This window comes from Salmo salar, chromosome 28 (assembly GCF_965601325.2).
Source record: "Salmo salar chromosome 28, fSalSal1, whole genome shotgun sequence".
NCBI lineage: Eukaryota > Metazoa > Chordata > Actinopteri > Salmoniformes > Salmonidae > Salmo > Salmo salar.
The window spans coordinates 39,148,245-39,161,012 of NC_138318.1; the positions used below are offsets into that span (position 1 = coordinate 39,148,245).

General features: G+C 45.4%; 1 protein-coding gene across 1 annotated transcript in view; it reads right to left on the minus strand.

Annotated features, from left to right (window-relative positions):
• LOC106589940 (kinesin-like protein KIF20B) overlaps positions 1-12,768 on the minus strand; it is a 51,403-nt gene that overhangs the window by 23,184 nt on the left and 15,451 nt on the right. Inside the window, 11 exon segments of the mRNA XM_014180391.3 lie at positions 1,164-1,265; positions 1,534-1,692; positions 2,321-2,497; positions 3,090-3,245; positions 3,724-3,854; positions 5,203-5,328; positions 7,655-7,715; positions 7,836-7,946; positions 9,992-10,130; positions 10,443-12,157; positions 12,160-12,410. Of these exon segments, the coding sequence (XP_014035866.3) occupies positions 1,164-1,265; positions 1,534-1,692; positions 2,321-2,497; positions 3,090-3,245; positions 3,724-3,854; positions 5,203-5,328; positions 7,655-7,715; positions 7,836-7,946; positions 9,992-10,130; positions 10,443-12,157; positions 12,160-12,410 (3,128 nt within the window).

The following is a 12,768-nucleotide window of genomic DNA, read 5'->3' on the forward strand; positions in this document are numbered from 1 at the left end:
GGAGGAGCCTAGCCAGTTGGGTTAACCTATAGGAGGAGCCTAGCCAGTTGGGTTAACCTATAGGAGGAGCCTAGCCAGTTGGGTTAAACCTCCAGGAGAGCCTAGCCAGTTGGGTTAAACCTCCAGGAGAGCCTAGCCAGTTGGGTTAACCTATAGGAGGAGCCTAGCCAGTTGGGTTAACCTATAGGAGGAGCCTAGTCAGTTGGGTTAACCTATAGGAGGAGCCTAGTCAGTTGGGTTAACCTATAGGAGGAGCCTAGTCAGTTGGGTTAACCTATAGGAGGAGCCTAGTCAGTTGGGTTAACCTATAGGAGGAGCCTAGTCAGTTGGGTTAACCTATAGGAGGAGCCTAGTCAGTTGGGTTAACCTATAGGAGGAGCCTAGTCAGTTGGGTTAACCTATAGGAGGAGCCTAGTCAGTTGGGTTAACCTATAGGAGGAGCCTAGTCAGTTGGGTTAACCTATAGGAGGAGCCTAGTCAGTTGGGTTAACCTATAGGAGGAGCCTAGTCAGTTGGGTTAACCTATAGGAGGAGCCTAGTCAGCTCTTCATTCACTAGTGTTTCAAATTGCCACATGGAAAAACATTTTTTTTTAAAAAGGGCAGAAAACACACTTCAGAAAATGAGCGTGGACCAGAACGAGGCCCATACCTTTAGAGAATGTTTTTACAACTGAAAAGCCTTACTCGGAGTGTCTCCCGACGCGCGGAAGGATACCATATTGGATTGATTCAATAGCTCACATAACTGTGGTTACATTCGTTAACCTTCACCTCTCAGAGCAGACAGACAGACATGATGCTCTGATGTCATGTCCATGAACCTGACCCGAGGCAACAGCAGCTACTCCCAACCAATCACGAGGCAGACATGACAAAACGGTGCGATTCGAAAACCACAGGTTTACAGGATAAACCTTTGCAGTGGTTTTAAGTGAAGATAGTTGATGCAAACTAGATTAAACTTGAGAAATACACTCCTTAAAAATAACCTCTGATCTCTTCACCTTGATAACTACTATTGTGGGGGATGTGGGCAACAGGCCGGGCAAGGCAATGACGTACTTCCTCTACGCCAAACTGACGTTCTGTGACGTACAGAAAGATGTGTTAAGGCATTGGAACATTATGGGAGGAAACCCGGATGTCTAGAGAGACGATTACCTGACTGGTCCTCTTCTCAGTCTTCACTCCATGTACTAGTTGACTGTTGTCGTCATGGAGAGTTCTCTCACTGACTTTGGGAGGGCACTCCTCTGCTTTAGTCTAAGAGAGAGAGAGAGAGAGAGAGAGCGAGAGCAAGAGAGATTGAGCGAGAGAGAGATTGAGCGAGAGAGCGCCATCATGGACAACATCCATTGTGTCAACAAGACCAACTTACAAAATATAGATGGGAAATTGAATAAAGTTCTATTTATGATAATGTGTACTGTAGTGTTGAGAGCTCGCAAGTAAAGCATTTCACTGTACCGTTTACACCCTGTATCCGTGACCAATAAACTTTGATTTGTTATAAAGGAGACTGCTCTCTCACCAGAGTGGCGGTCTCTCTGGGCTTAGTGGGAGGCGCAGATGAGACATTGCAGCTGGCTTTGGAAATAGCTTTCAGTTGTTCCTTCAGGTTAAAGATCTCAGCATCTCTCTCAGACAGAAGGCTCTGCAGCTCCTCTACCTCCACCTGGCCATGGTGCCTCTGAGGAAGGACGAAAAACATCAACACAACCAACCATTAGGATATAATGGACCAATGACGTCATCCATCCTCATGGTCCAAAGTCGTGTTCATTTTCGTGCTGTTAAGGTACCACAACACATTATGGAATGTGAACTGTGCCCCATTTGAAACAATTCCATTTCAAAATGATTGATAATAATTAACCTACAGTAACAATACCTTTGTAGAGAGCATTTTCCACACTCAATGTGCATTTTTTTACATTTTAGTCATTTAGCAGACGCTCTTATCCAGAGCGACTTACAGTAGTGAACGCATACATTTTTTTTTTTTTGTACTGGCCTCCCGTGGGAATCGAACCCACAACCCTGGCGTTGCAAACACCACGCTGGCGTTGCAAACACCATGATCTACCAACTGAGCCACAACGTGCTTAAAATAAGTGCCCACTATTTTTTTCAATAAGGTTTTCAAAACAGTGCAAACTCCAAATCACTTCTTCTGTTCTTCTTCTTCTGCAAAGTTCAAATGGAAAATGACCATCAACCCTGCAACCAACCTTAATAACATGTACAATCCCAAACGAGAACATTCTCCAACAGCCCCAACCAACCTAACAGTCCATCACGTGTGTGTTTGAACTGACCTCTGCTGGCTGAGAGGTGTCGTTGCAGCGCAGACGGGCTATCTGCTCATCCTTGTTGGCGATGCTGGAGATGAGTTTGGTTAGCTGGACCTCCAGAGCTGTTACAAGGGTGTCCCTCTCCTTCCTCCATTTCACTAGGTCCTGCTCTTTCTCACCGAGCTGGGCCACGAGATCTTCCTGCAGGGTCACAGACAGAGGGGTTTCTTAGTAGGCTCTGTCTGTTTTGCACCCCATTATTTCTATTTCTATTTTGCACTTTCTTCCACTACAAATCTACCATTCCAGTGTTTTACTTGCTATATTGTATTTACTTTGCCACCATGGCCTTTTTTTGTCCTTTACCTCCCTTATCTCACCTCATTTTCTCACATTGTATATAGACTTATTTTTCTACTGTATTATTGACTGTATGTTTGTTTTACTCCATGTGTAACTCTGTGTTGTTGTATGTTTTCGAACTTCTTTGCTTTATCTTGGCCAGGTCGCAATTGTAAATGAGAACTTGTTCTCAACTTGCCTACCTGGTTAAATAAAGGTGAAACAAAATAAAAAAATAAATAAACTCAAGGGCAGGGGTTTTCAAACCTCTCCTCAGGGGACCCCTAGACATTTCACCATTTTGTTGTAGCCCACTTGATTCACCTATTTAAAGTGCTTGATGATCAGTTGAACCAGGTGTTACGGTTGTGGAATAGTTCAAATACACGGAACGGCTGGGGTCCCCGGAGGAGAGGTTCTAAGGGGTCATTTCTACAGGAAGTCCTTTTACCACTTGGGTTTGCTGTTTGGCGTGTCGCTCACGGCCGTCTGCGAACTTCCTCATCTCCTGGTTCCTCTTGTCCTCGGCTTCCTTGGCCTGCCGGATGAGAACCATCTTCTCCTCTAGCCACTTCCTCCTGTCAGCCTGGTGCTTCTCAGTACACAGCTAGAAACACACACACACACACACACACACACACACACACACACACACACACACACACACACACACACACACACACACACACACACACACACGACAAAAATACGCAATAATGATAAATAGATCAATAGGTTTCTAACATTAATGTTGCCCTCAATTACTTTTTACATGACCCTTAAAAAAACTCATACTTCTAGTTTGAACGTTGTAGCTAGCAATTGTCCCGTTACCAACCACCCATATTAGTAGACTTATGTCAAACGTCACATCTAGAAGGCTATAGACTATTTATCGTAATTATCGATATCAGTAAAATGTCCTCGATAAGAGGTCTGTTCAGTCGTCACGGTCATTTTTTGTTTTATCATCCCGGCTCTAACTCATATGATTACTTGGGGGAAAACACGTACAAACACAGATTAATCCAATCTAAAAAGACGGGACAAAATATGCATTATCAACTAAATATTTAGAAGTTCACCTTCAAGGTCACTTGAGCCTGAATGGCTTCCTGTTTGGCTAATTTGGCTTCGTCCGATTGGCTGTCTCTCAGGGACGCAGTGTCTTTTCTATTGTCCTGGTAGCGTAACAGTCCTTTCACTTTCTCCACCTCTGAAAATGACAATAAATAAAAGAAAGACACTTGAGTACCGTCACCAAATATAAAGAGCTGTAATCTGAATGGAAAACCACATCCCCACAGTCTTGTTTAAGGGTTCACAGCCAACCTGTAATCTATCGTTATTCTTAGATTATATATATTTTTTCTAAATTTGACAAAAGAAACTAGAGGCTATGAGTAATTTGGTCAAAATAATGGCACTGATTGGCCAGTAGGTGGTGCTGTTATAAAGGGGGGGGGGTGTCTCACTTAAACGCTTATATCCGCCGCCCCGTTTGACCTAGCGACTTAAACTTTGTATGTTGGTGTCTATCCTCATGCTGAACAAAATGTGTCTCAAGGGCCCATAAGTTCCATCAGGATAGGTTTTCCTCCATCTTGGACATCTCGGTATGTAGGCTCATTGTACATCTCTTAACTTAGTTTGAGAAAAGCTAAGGGATTGGTTAAGAGATGGCTGAGTTACTGATACAAATCAGGAAATCTGATTTTACGTGTCCATTTAAATCCTTGGTACCACTCAACAATGACCTATGAAACTGTTCAGCGTCAAAGAAATTAACACGATGAGCCAGGTTAAGTTTACCATTGATATCTTAAATAAGGAAACTAACAATTCACTTATTTGACTATGTAATTCTAATGCCAAAAATACATTAAAAAAATCTTCATGGACTAAAAAGTTAAATTCACTCCTAACAATACCCCCTAAAGAGTTTGAGAAAATAACTGATGCATTCAAAAGATTGCCACACTATACAAGTAGACGCATATTAGCTAATATGCTAAAAATACTTCAAATATTCAGACACCAAATTTGGAATGTCGGCCCATGGTACAGAGAAATGCTAAGGGATTGGTCGAAAGATGGCTGATTTATTGATAAATAAAAAAAAAAAATCAGATTTTAAGTTTTCGATTTTCACCACTGTACATCCACTCCACAGTTGCCTATCAATTTGAAACGTGTCATTGCTATCACGGACATCCCTAAAATGAACTACACTGAATTTAGTATTGATTCTTGGCATAATGTAACGTTAGTTCTCACAATCAGCTACAATCAACTTCTCCTCAGGAACTTCAGATTCAATCCAGATTTTGTATTTAGTCATTACATTTGTTATTAATATGGTAATGCCTTCAATGATTACATATAAAAGACTGATCTTGTGTCATTTCTGTCATCCTGTGAACCCCGTTCATTGCTGCTTGTGTGGGCAGCTATATATATATATTAAAAAAAAATTGTATTATTCATTTTTAATACATATTTTTTTGTTAAGTGTATTGACACGTGTTTAAAATGCACTTTAAATAGTGATTTGATAATCCCACCTTCTGTGAGGGCGTCAATCTCTTCCAGTTTAGCCTCCAGCACCTGCTCCTGTTGGGTCTGGGTGTCCTCCTGCTCAGTCAGAGCCAGACGCATGTCTTCAATCAAACGCTCCTTAGCCTGAAGGTCTGAGGAAGCACAATGAACCCCATGAATACAGGACAGAGACGCACAGAGAAGAGCATATGGGAATAGACTACCGTATGTACTGTCAAACACTATGGCTGTGTCACAATACCTGAACTACCGTGTGTAGTCAACACTATGACCGTGTTCCAATACTTGTACTTGCATTCTAAATAGTAGCCATTTTGGGTATGTGGAAATAGAACGTTTTCTAGTATGTGCAATTTTGAAACTTAAAGTAATGCTTTAAAAATGCCAAGATGTGGAAACTCATTTTGGCTTTCATCTACAGTAATATAATTCTCTGCATGCTATTGGAGGAAAAGCATATTTTCATACCCACGTGTCTAATAATCAGATAAGGGGAATGGCTGTACCAAAAAAAATAAACAAATAAATCAGGAAAACACAAAATTGCGCATTAGATCATTGTTTCCCAACTCCAGTCCTCCCAACAGTACACATTTTATTGTAGCCCCAGACAAACACACCTGATTCAACTTGTCAACTTATCATCATCAAGCCCTCAGTGAGTTGAATCAGGTGAGTTTGTCCGGGGATACAATAAAAAGTGTGCTGTTGGTGGGGGTACTGGAGTGGGGACACTGCATTAGATGATGCCTTCTCAGCGTGCCCGAGTAACACTGCATTCTCAGCGTGCCCCAGTAACACTGCATTCTCAGCGTGCCCCAGTAACACTGCATTCTCAGCGTGCCCCAGTAACACTGCATTCTCAGCGTGCCCCAGTAACACTGCATTCTCAGCGTGCCTCAGTAACACTATTCTCAGCGTGCCTCAGTAACACTATTCTCAGCGTGCCCCAGTAACACTGCATTCTCAGCGTGCCTCAGTAACACTCTATTCTCAGCGTGCCTCAGTAACACTCTATTCTCAGCGTGCCTCAGTAACACTATTCTCAGCGTGCCCCAGTAACACTATTCTCAGCGTGCCCCAGTAACACTATTCTCAGCGTGCCTCAGTAACACTATTCTCAGCGTGCCCCAGTAACACTATTCTCAGCGTGCCCCAGTAACACTATTCTCAGCGTGCCTCAGTAACACTATTCTCAGCGTGCCTCAGTAACACTATTCTCAGCGTGCCTCAGTAACACTATTCTCAGCGTGCCTCAGTAACACTATTCTCAGCGTGCCTCAGTAACACTATTCTCAGCGTGCCTCAGTAACACTATTCTCAGCGTGCCTCAGTAACACTATTCTCAGCGTGCCTCAGTAACACTATTCTCAGCGTGCCTCAGTAACACTATTCTCAGCGTGCCTCAGTAACACTATTCTCAGCGTGCCTCAGTAACACTATTCTCAGCGTGCCTCAGTAACACTATTCTCAGCGTGCCTCAGTAACACTATTCTCAGCGTGCCTCAGTAACACTATTCTCAGCGTGCCCCAGTAACACTATTCTCAGCGTGCCCCAGTAACACTATTCTCAGCGTGCCCCAGTAACACTATTCTCAGCATGCCCCAGTAACACTATTCTCAGCGTGCCCCAGTAACACTATTCTCAGCGTGCCCCAGTAACACTATTCTCAGCGTGCCCCAGTAACACTATTCTCAGCGTGCCCCAGTAACACTATTCTCAGCGTGCCCCAGTAACACTATTCTCAGCGTGCCCCAGTAACACTATTCTCAGCGTGCCCCAGTAACACTATTCTCAGCGTGCCCCAGTAACACTATTCTCAGCGTGCCCCAGTAACACTATTCTCAGCGTGCCCCAGTAACACTATTCTCAGCGTGCCCCAGTAACACTATTCTCAGCGTGCCCCAGTAACACTATTCTCAGCGTGCCCCAGTAACACTATTCTCAGCGTGCCCCAGTAACACTATTCTCAGCGTGCCCCAGTAACACTATTCTCAGCGTGCCCCAGTAACACTATTCTCAGCGTGCCCCAGTAACACTATTCTCAGCGTGCCCCAGTAACACTATTCTCAGCGTGCCCCAGTAACACTATTCTCAGCGTGCCCCAGTAACACTATTCTCAGCGTGCCTCAGTAACACTATTCTCAGCGTGCCTCAGTAACACTATTCTCAGCGTGCCTCAGTAACACTATTCTCAGCGTGCCTCAGTAACACTATTCTCAGCGTGCCTCAGTAACACTATTCTCAGCGTGCCTCAGTAACACTGCATTAGATGCGTTCTCAGTGTGCATAAGTCTCACATGTTGATATTTGCGAGTAAAACAGGCATAGATTTTTAGAACAGTGTGTTCTAAAGAGTCTATAGGACGATTAGTACACAGTTTTACTAAGTAGTCGGGGAAGACAGATTTCAAAAACACAGACACATAACAGTAGAACAGTACTGAGCCATGTACCTTTGCAGGCGTTCTGATAAAGCTTTAAGTTCTCCTCAGACTTCGAGTCAGCGGAATGTTCCTGGATAGAGGAAGAGCCGGTCAACAACAAGGGCATACATACATCCCCCCCCCCCCCCACACACACACCACACACACCTCTTTGTTAGAATGAAAATAACCCAGAGAGTACACAACATACAGTTTTCAGTTGGTGTATGGTCCGGTCTTTATTAGCCAAGTCTGCTTGCTGCTGTTTCTTCACTTTCTCCAAGTCCTGCAGTTTAAGTTTCAGAGATTTCTCCAAGGTGATCTTGGGTAAGGATAACAAAAAAAAGGGCACACGTTATCAAGTCTTTGATACGTTATTTAAGTGTTTAATGTGTTATTCATATTGTATTACTAGTGTTTAATATGTTATTAATAGTGATTACGTGTAGAATTATTCACCAACTACATTACAAAAAGTATGTGGACACCCGTACAAAATGAGTGGATTTATCCATTTCAGCCGCACCCATTGTTGACAGGTGTATATAAAATATAAAAAAATAAAGCACACAGCCATGCAATTTCCATAGACAAAACATTGGCAGTAGAATGGCCCGTACTAAAGAGCTCAGTGACTTTCAACGCAGCACAGTCATAGGATGTTCCCATTCCAAACAAGTCATGTCGTCAAATTTCTGCCCTGCTTGAGCTACCCCCGGTCAACTGTGTGTCGGGTTCTGAGGGTAGGAAATGTACTTATTCATGTCACCGAGGGATGGGCTGAGGTTTAGAGGGTCTACACCAGAAGTTAATGGTTATAGGAGGAAGGTATACAGTCTGTACAATTAAGCTTGGAATGTGTTAAGTGCTGGGGATTGATTACATGTGGCAGGCATTGATAAAGGGGAGCGAGCCATGGATTAGTGATGAAGGGTGTCGAGGTCAGGTCACGTTAAGGGGGAAAGAAAAGTTTATGGCTCGTATCACTAGTGTCCTGCCCAGCAGTAAAGAACGATGTTTATAGAGATGTGTAGGAGGAGACTCAGCCTATGAGGAACGGTTAAATACCAGACCTTGTCTGATAATGTTTGTCTAATGCAGCTGTATTGATCCTCTGGGAAGAATTAAACTTGGTTAAGCTTTCATAAATGTCCGTTGAGTGTCTTACTCAGAATTAGAACCTAACACCTGAAACCCCACCTCTTTAAGGAATACCTGGGATAGGATAAAGTAATCCTTCTAACCCCCCCCCGCCCCAAATGATTTAGCTGCACTATTGTAGAGTGGTTGTTCCACTGGATATCATAAGGTGAATGCACCAATTTGTAAGTCGCTCTGGATAAGAGCGTCTGCTAAATGACTTAAATGTAAATGAAAAGGTCTAGGAGCAACAACGGCTCAGCCGAGAAGTGGTAGGCCACACAAGCTCACAGAATGGGACCACCAAGTGCTGAAGCGCGTAAAAATAGTCTGCCCCTCGGTGGCAACCCTCACTACCAAGTTTCAAATTACTTCTTGAAGCAACGTCAGCACAATAACTGTTTGTCGGACGCTTCACGAAATGGGTTTCCATTGCCGAGCAGCCGCACACAAGCCTAAGATCACCATACGCAATGCCAAGCGTTGGCTGGAGTGGTGTAAAGCTCACCGCCATTGGACTCTGGAGCAGTGAAAATTAGTTCTCTGGAGAGATAAATCACACTTCATCATCTGGCAGTCTGATGGACAAATCTGGATTTGGCGGACGCAAGGAGAACGCTACCTGCCCGAATGCATAGTGCCAACTGTAAAGTTTGGTGGAGGAGGAATAAGGGTCTGGGGCTGTTTTTCATGGTTCGGGCCCCTTAGTTCCAGTGAAGGGAAATCTTAACGCTACAACATACCATGACATTCTAGACGATTCTGTGCCTCCAACTTTGTGGCAGCAGTTTGGGGAAGTCCCTTTCCTGTTTCAGCATGACAATGTCCCCGAACATAAAGCGAGAGGTCCATACAGAAATGGTTTGTCGAGTTCGATGTGGAAGAACTTGACTGGCCTGCACAGATCCCTGACCTTAACCCCATCAAACACCTTGGGGATGAATTTGCGAGCCAGGCCTAATCGCCCAACATCAGTGCCCAACCTCACTGATGCTCTTGTGGCTGAATGGAAGCAAGTCCCCTCAGCAATGTTCCAACATCTAGTGGAAAGCCTTTCCAGAAGAGTGGAGGCTGTTATAGCAGCAAAAGGGGGGGACCAACTCCATATTAATGCCCATGATTTTGGAATGAGATGTTCGACGAGCAGGTGTCCACATACTTGTGTGTGTATATACTGTATATTACTCTCTTGCATGAAAAAAATATATAAATCTTATCAGCCTTTACCTCCTTTTGAACTTGCTGTATCTGTTTTTTAGAGTCGGCCAGCTTCTCTTTGAGATCAGAAATGTCATCGTCTTTCCTCTCAAGGTCCAAGCTCAAAATCTTCACTTTGTCCGAGTCAAGTTTAATGGTCTCCTTCAATCTGTGGTCACAAACACATGAGATTAACTTAAAACACCACTATATTAGAGAGGTTTAACAGTCAGGATGAGCAGGGAAAATAAAGAAACCCGGTGCCCTATAGACTTGTAGAGATCTGAGGAAACACTTGTAATCAATCTTGTAATAGCTGCACCTTGCCCTCTGATAGGCTAGGTGGAACTGTCACCGTACTGCATACACCAATCAAATCCTCTCAGATCTCCACACGTGCATAGGGTTTAGAGGATGATTTAGGATTGGCACGTAGGCTTCCCCACTAGCCATAGTGAATGGTTCCAGCCAGCCCACTAACCTGGTGATGTCCTGGGCTCTCTTCTTCAGCTCAGCGTCCTTCTGAGCGATGGCCTCCTCAGCCACGGCCAGCAGCTCCCTCCTCCTCTCCACCTCCCTCCTACGAGCCTCCTGCACCGCAGCGGTCTCCTCATCCTCCCACCTCTCCTGCACCTCCCGCAGGCTCCTCTGCAGGCCCGACACCTCCGCCTCCTTCTCGAACAGTATCTTCTCCAACTCTGCCACTCTCTCCGTTTGGGACACGGTTACAGCCACCTCCCTCTCCATTTGGCGGGTGCGCTCCTCTCCCTCCAGATAGGCCATCTTTCCCTTCAAGGTCACGACCTCAGCCTCCAGATCAGAGTTTAGTTTCCTCAGGCCCTCAGCGGTCTCTCTCTCAGATACAGAGTTTTTGCTGTCAACGTGGGCCTCTTCTTTAGCCTCCATTTCCACCTTGAGCTGCTCCAAGGTCAATTCCTGTTGGGCCAGTTTCTCTTTCAGCTCCTGTTCGGAGATCTGCTGTTGGGCCAGTTTCTCTTTCAGCTCCTGTTCGGAGATCTGCTGTTGGGCCAGTTTCTCTTTCAGCTCCTGTTCGGAGATCTGCTGTTGGGCCAGTTTCTCTTTCAGCTCCTGTTCGGAGATCTGCTGTTGGGCCAGTTTCTCTTTCAGCTCCTGTTCAGAGATCTGCTGTTGGGCCAGTTTCTCTTTCAGCTCCTGTTCGGAGATCTGCTGTTGGGCCAGTTTCTCTTTCAGCTCCTGTTCGGAGATCTGCTGTTGGGCCAGTTTCTCTTTCAGCTCCTGTTCGGAGATCTGCTGTTGGGCCAGTTTCTCTTTCAGCTCCTGTTCAGAGATCTGCTGTTGGGCCAGTTTCTCTTTCAGCTCCTGTTCGGAGATCTGCTGTTGGGCCAGTTTCTCTTTCAGCTCCTGTTCGGAGATCTGCTGTTGGGCCAGTTTCTCTTTCAGCTCCTGTTCGGAGATCTGCTGTTGGGCCAGTTTCTCTTTCAGCTCCTGTTCGGAGATCTGCTGTTGGGCCAGTTTCTCTTTCAGCTCCTGTTCGGAGATCTGCTGTTGGGCCAGTTTCTCTTTCAGCTCCTGTTCGGAGATCTGCTGTTGGGCCAGTTTCTCTTTCAGCTCCTGTTCGGAGATCTGCTGTTGGGCCAGTTTCTCTTTCAGCTCCTGTTCGGAGATCTGCTGTTGGGCCAGTTTCTCTTTCAGCTCCTGTTCGGAGATCTGCTGTTGGGCCAGTTTCTCTTTCAGCTCCTGTTCAGAGATCTGCTGTTGGGCCAGTTCCTCTTTCAGCTCCTGTTCAGAGATCTGCTGTTGGGCCAGTTTCTCTTTCAGCTCCTGTTCAGAGATCTGCTGTTGGGACAGTTTCTCTTTCAGCAGGAGCCTCTCCTCTAGGGCCTCTGAGCATTCCCTCTTCAGTTCCGCCATCTTGTCTCTGAGAAGCCTGCTGTCCCTTTGTGCTCCCGACGCAGCTTGAGAGGTCACGACTTCCTTCCCTAGGCGTGTCACTTCCTGTATCAGGGAGTCAATCAGGGCAGTTTTCTCTCTGACCTCGTGGTCATGCGTGGCCTGTCGGTCCTCTGCAGCCTTTTCTGCTCTGGCTGTCTGCAGACTGACCTCCCTCTCCATGGCCTGCAGCTTCCCAATTAGAGCCTGGGATTCCCCTCGAAGTATGCGCATCTCCCGCTGCAAGTCTTCCCGTTCCTGGAGCAGCCTGGCATTCTCCCTCCTCGCCGCCGCCACCGCCGCCTCCCCTCCACCACCACGGACAGGGCCTCCTCGCGAGCACGCGTCTGCACCTCCAGCTCATGTGCCTTCATACAGGAGATATTCACCTCCTGCACTTTCAAGTCACCCTCTTCGTGTGCTACCTGGTCAAGCTGCAGAGTCTCTACTAGTCCCGCCACTTCTGAGGATTTCACCACCTGCTCCCAGCACAATCTGTCCATCTTCTCGTCCTCTCCACTACCCTCCCCATGGAAACCTAACAAAGAAGCAGGACATCTGATGAGTCATCTCTAAAAGGCGTTGCAAACAAAGCATATTATAATAGGATGATCTGAGGTATGGTGGGATGTTAGTTTAGGTTAACGAGATGCTTAACAGTATTTAACTGAATGGATCTGGTGTTCTGTCCTTAAGCGTTAGCCAGTGGAATAGGATTAGGGCTAGTTGGTTTGCTAAACAGCAAACAACTGGACACATTGCAATTTTGGTCAGCAATTGATATTGGAAAATAAAACGTTTCTAAGTCCATATTAGCGAGTATGGTTAGTGAAGACCATTTCTCAGAACATGGTTTCTCTACTAATGACGTGACACCTCAAATCCTTCCACAGCTG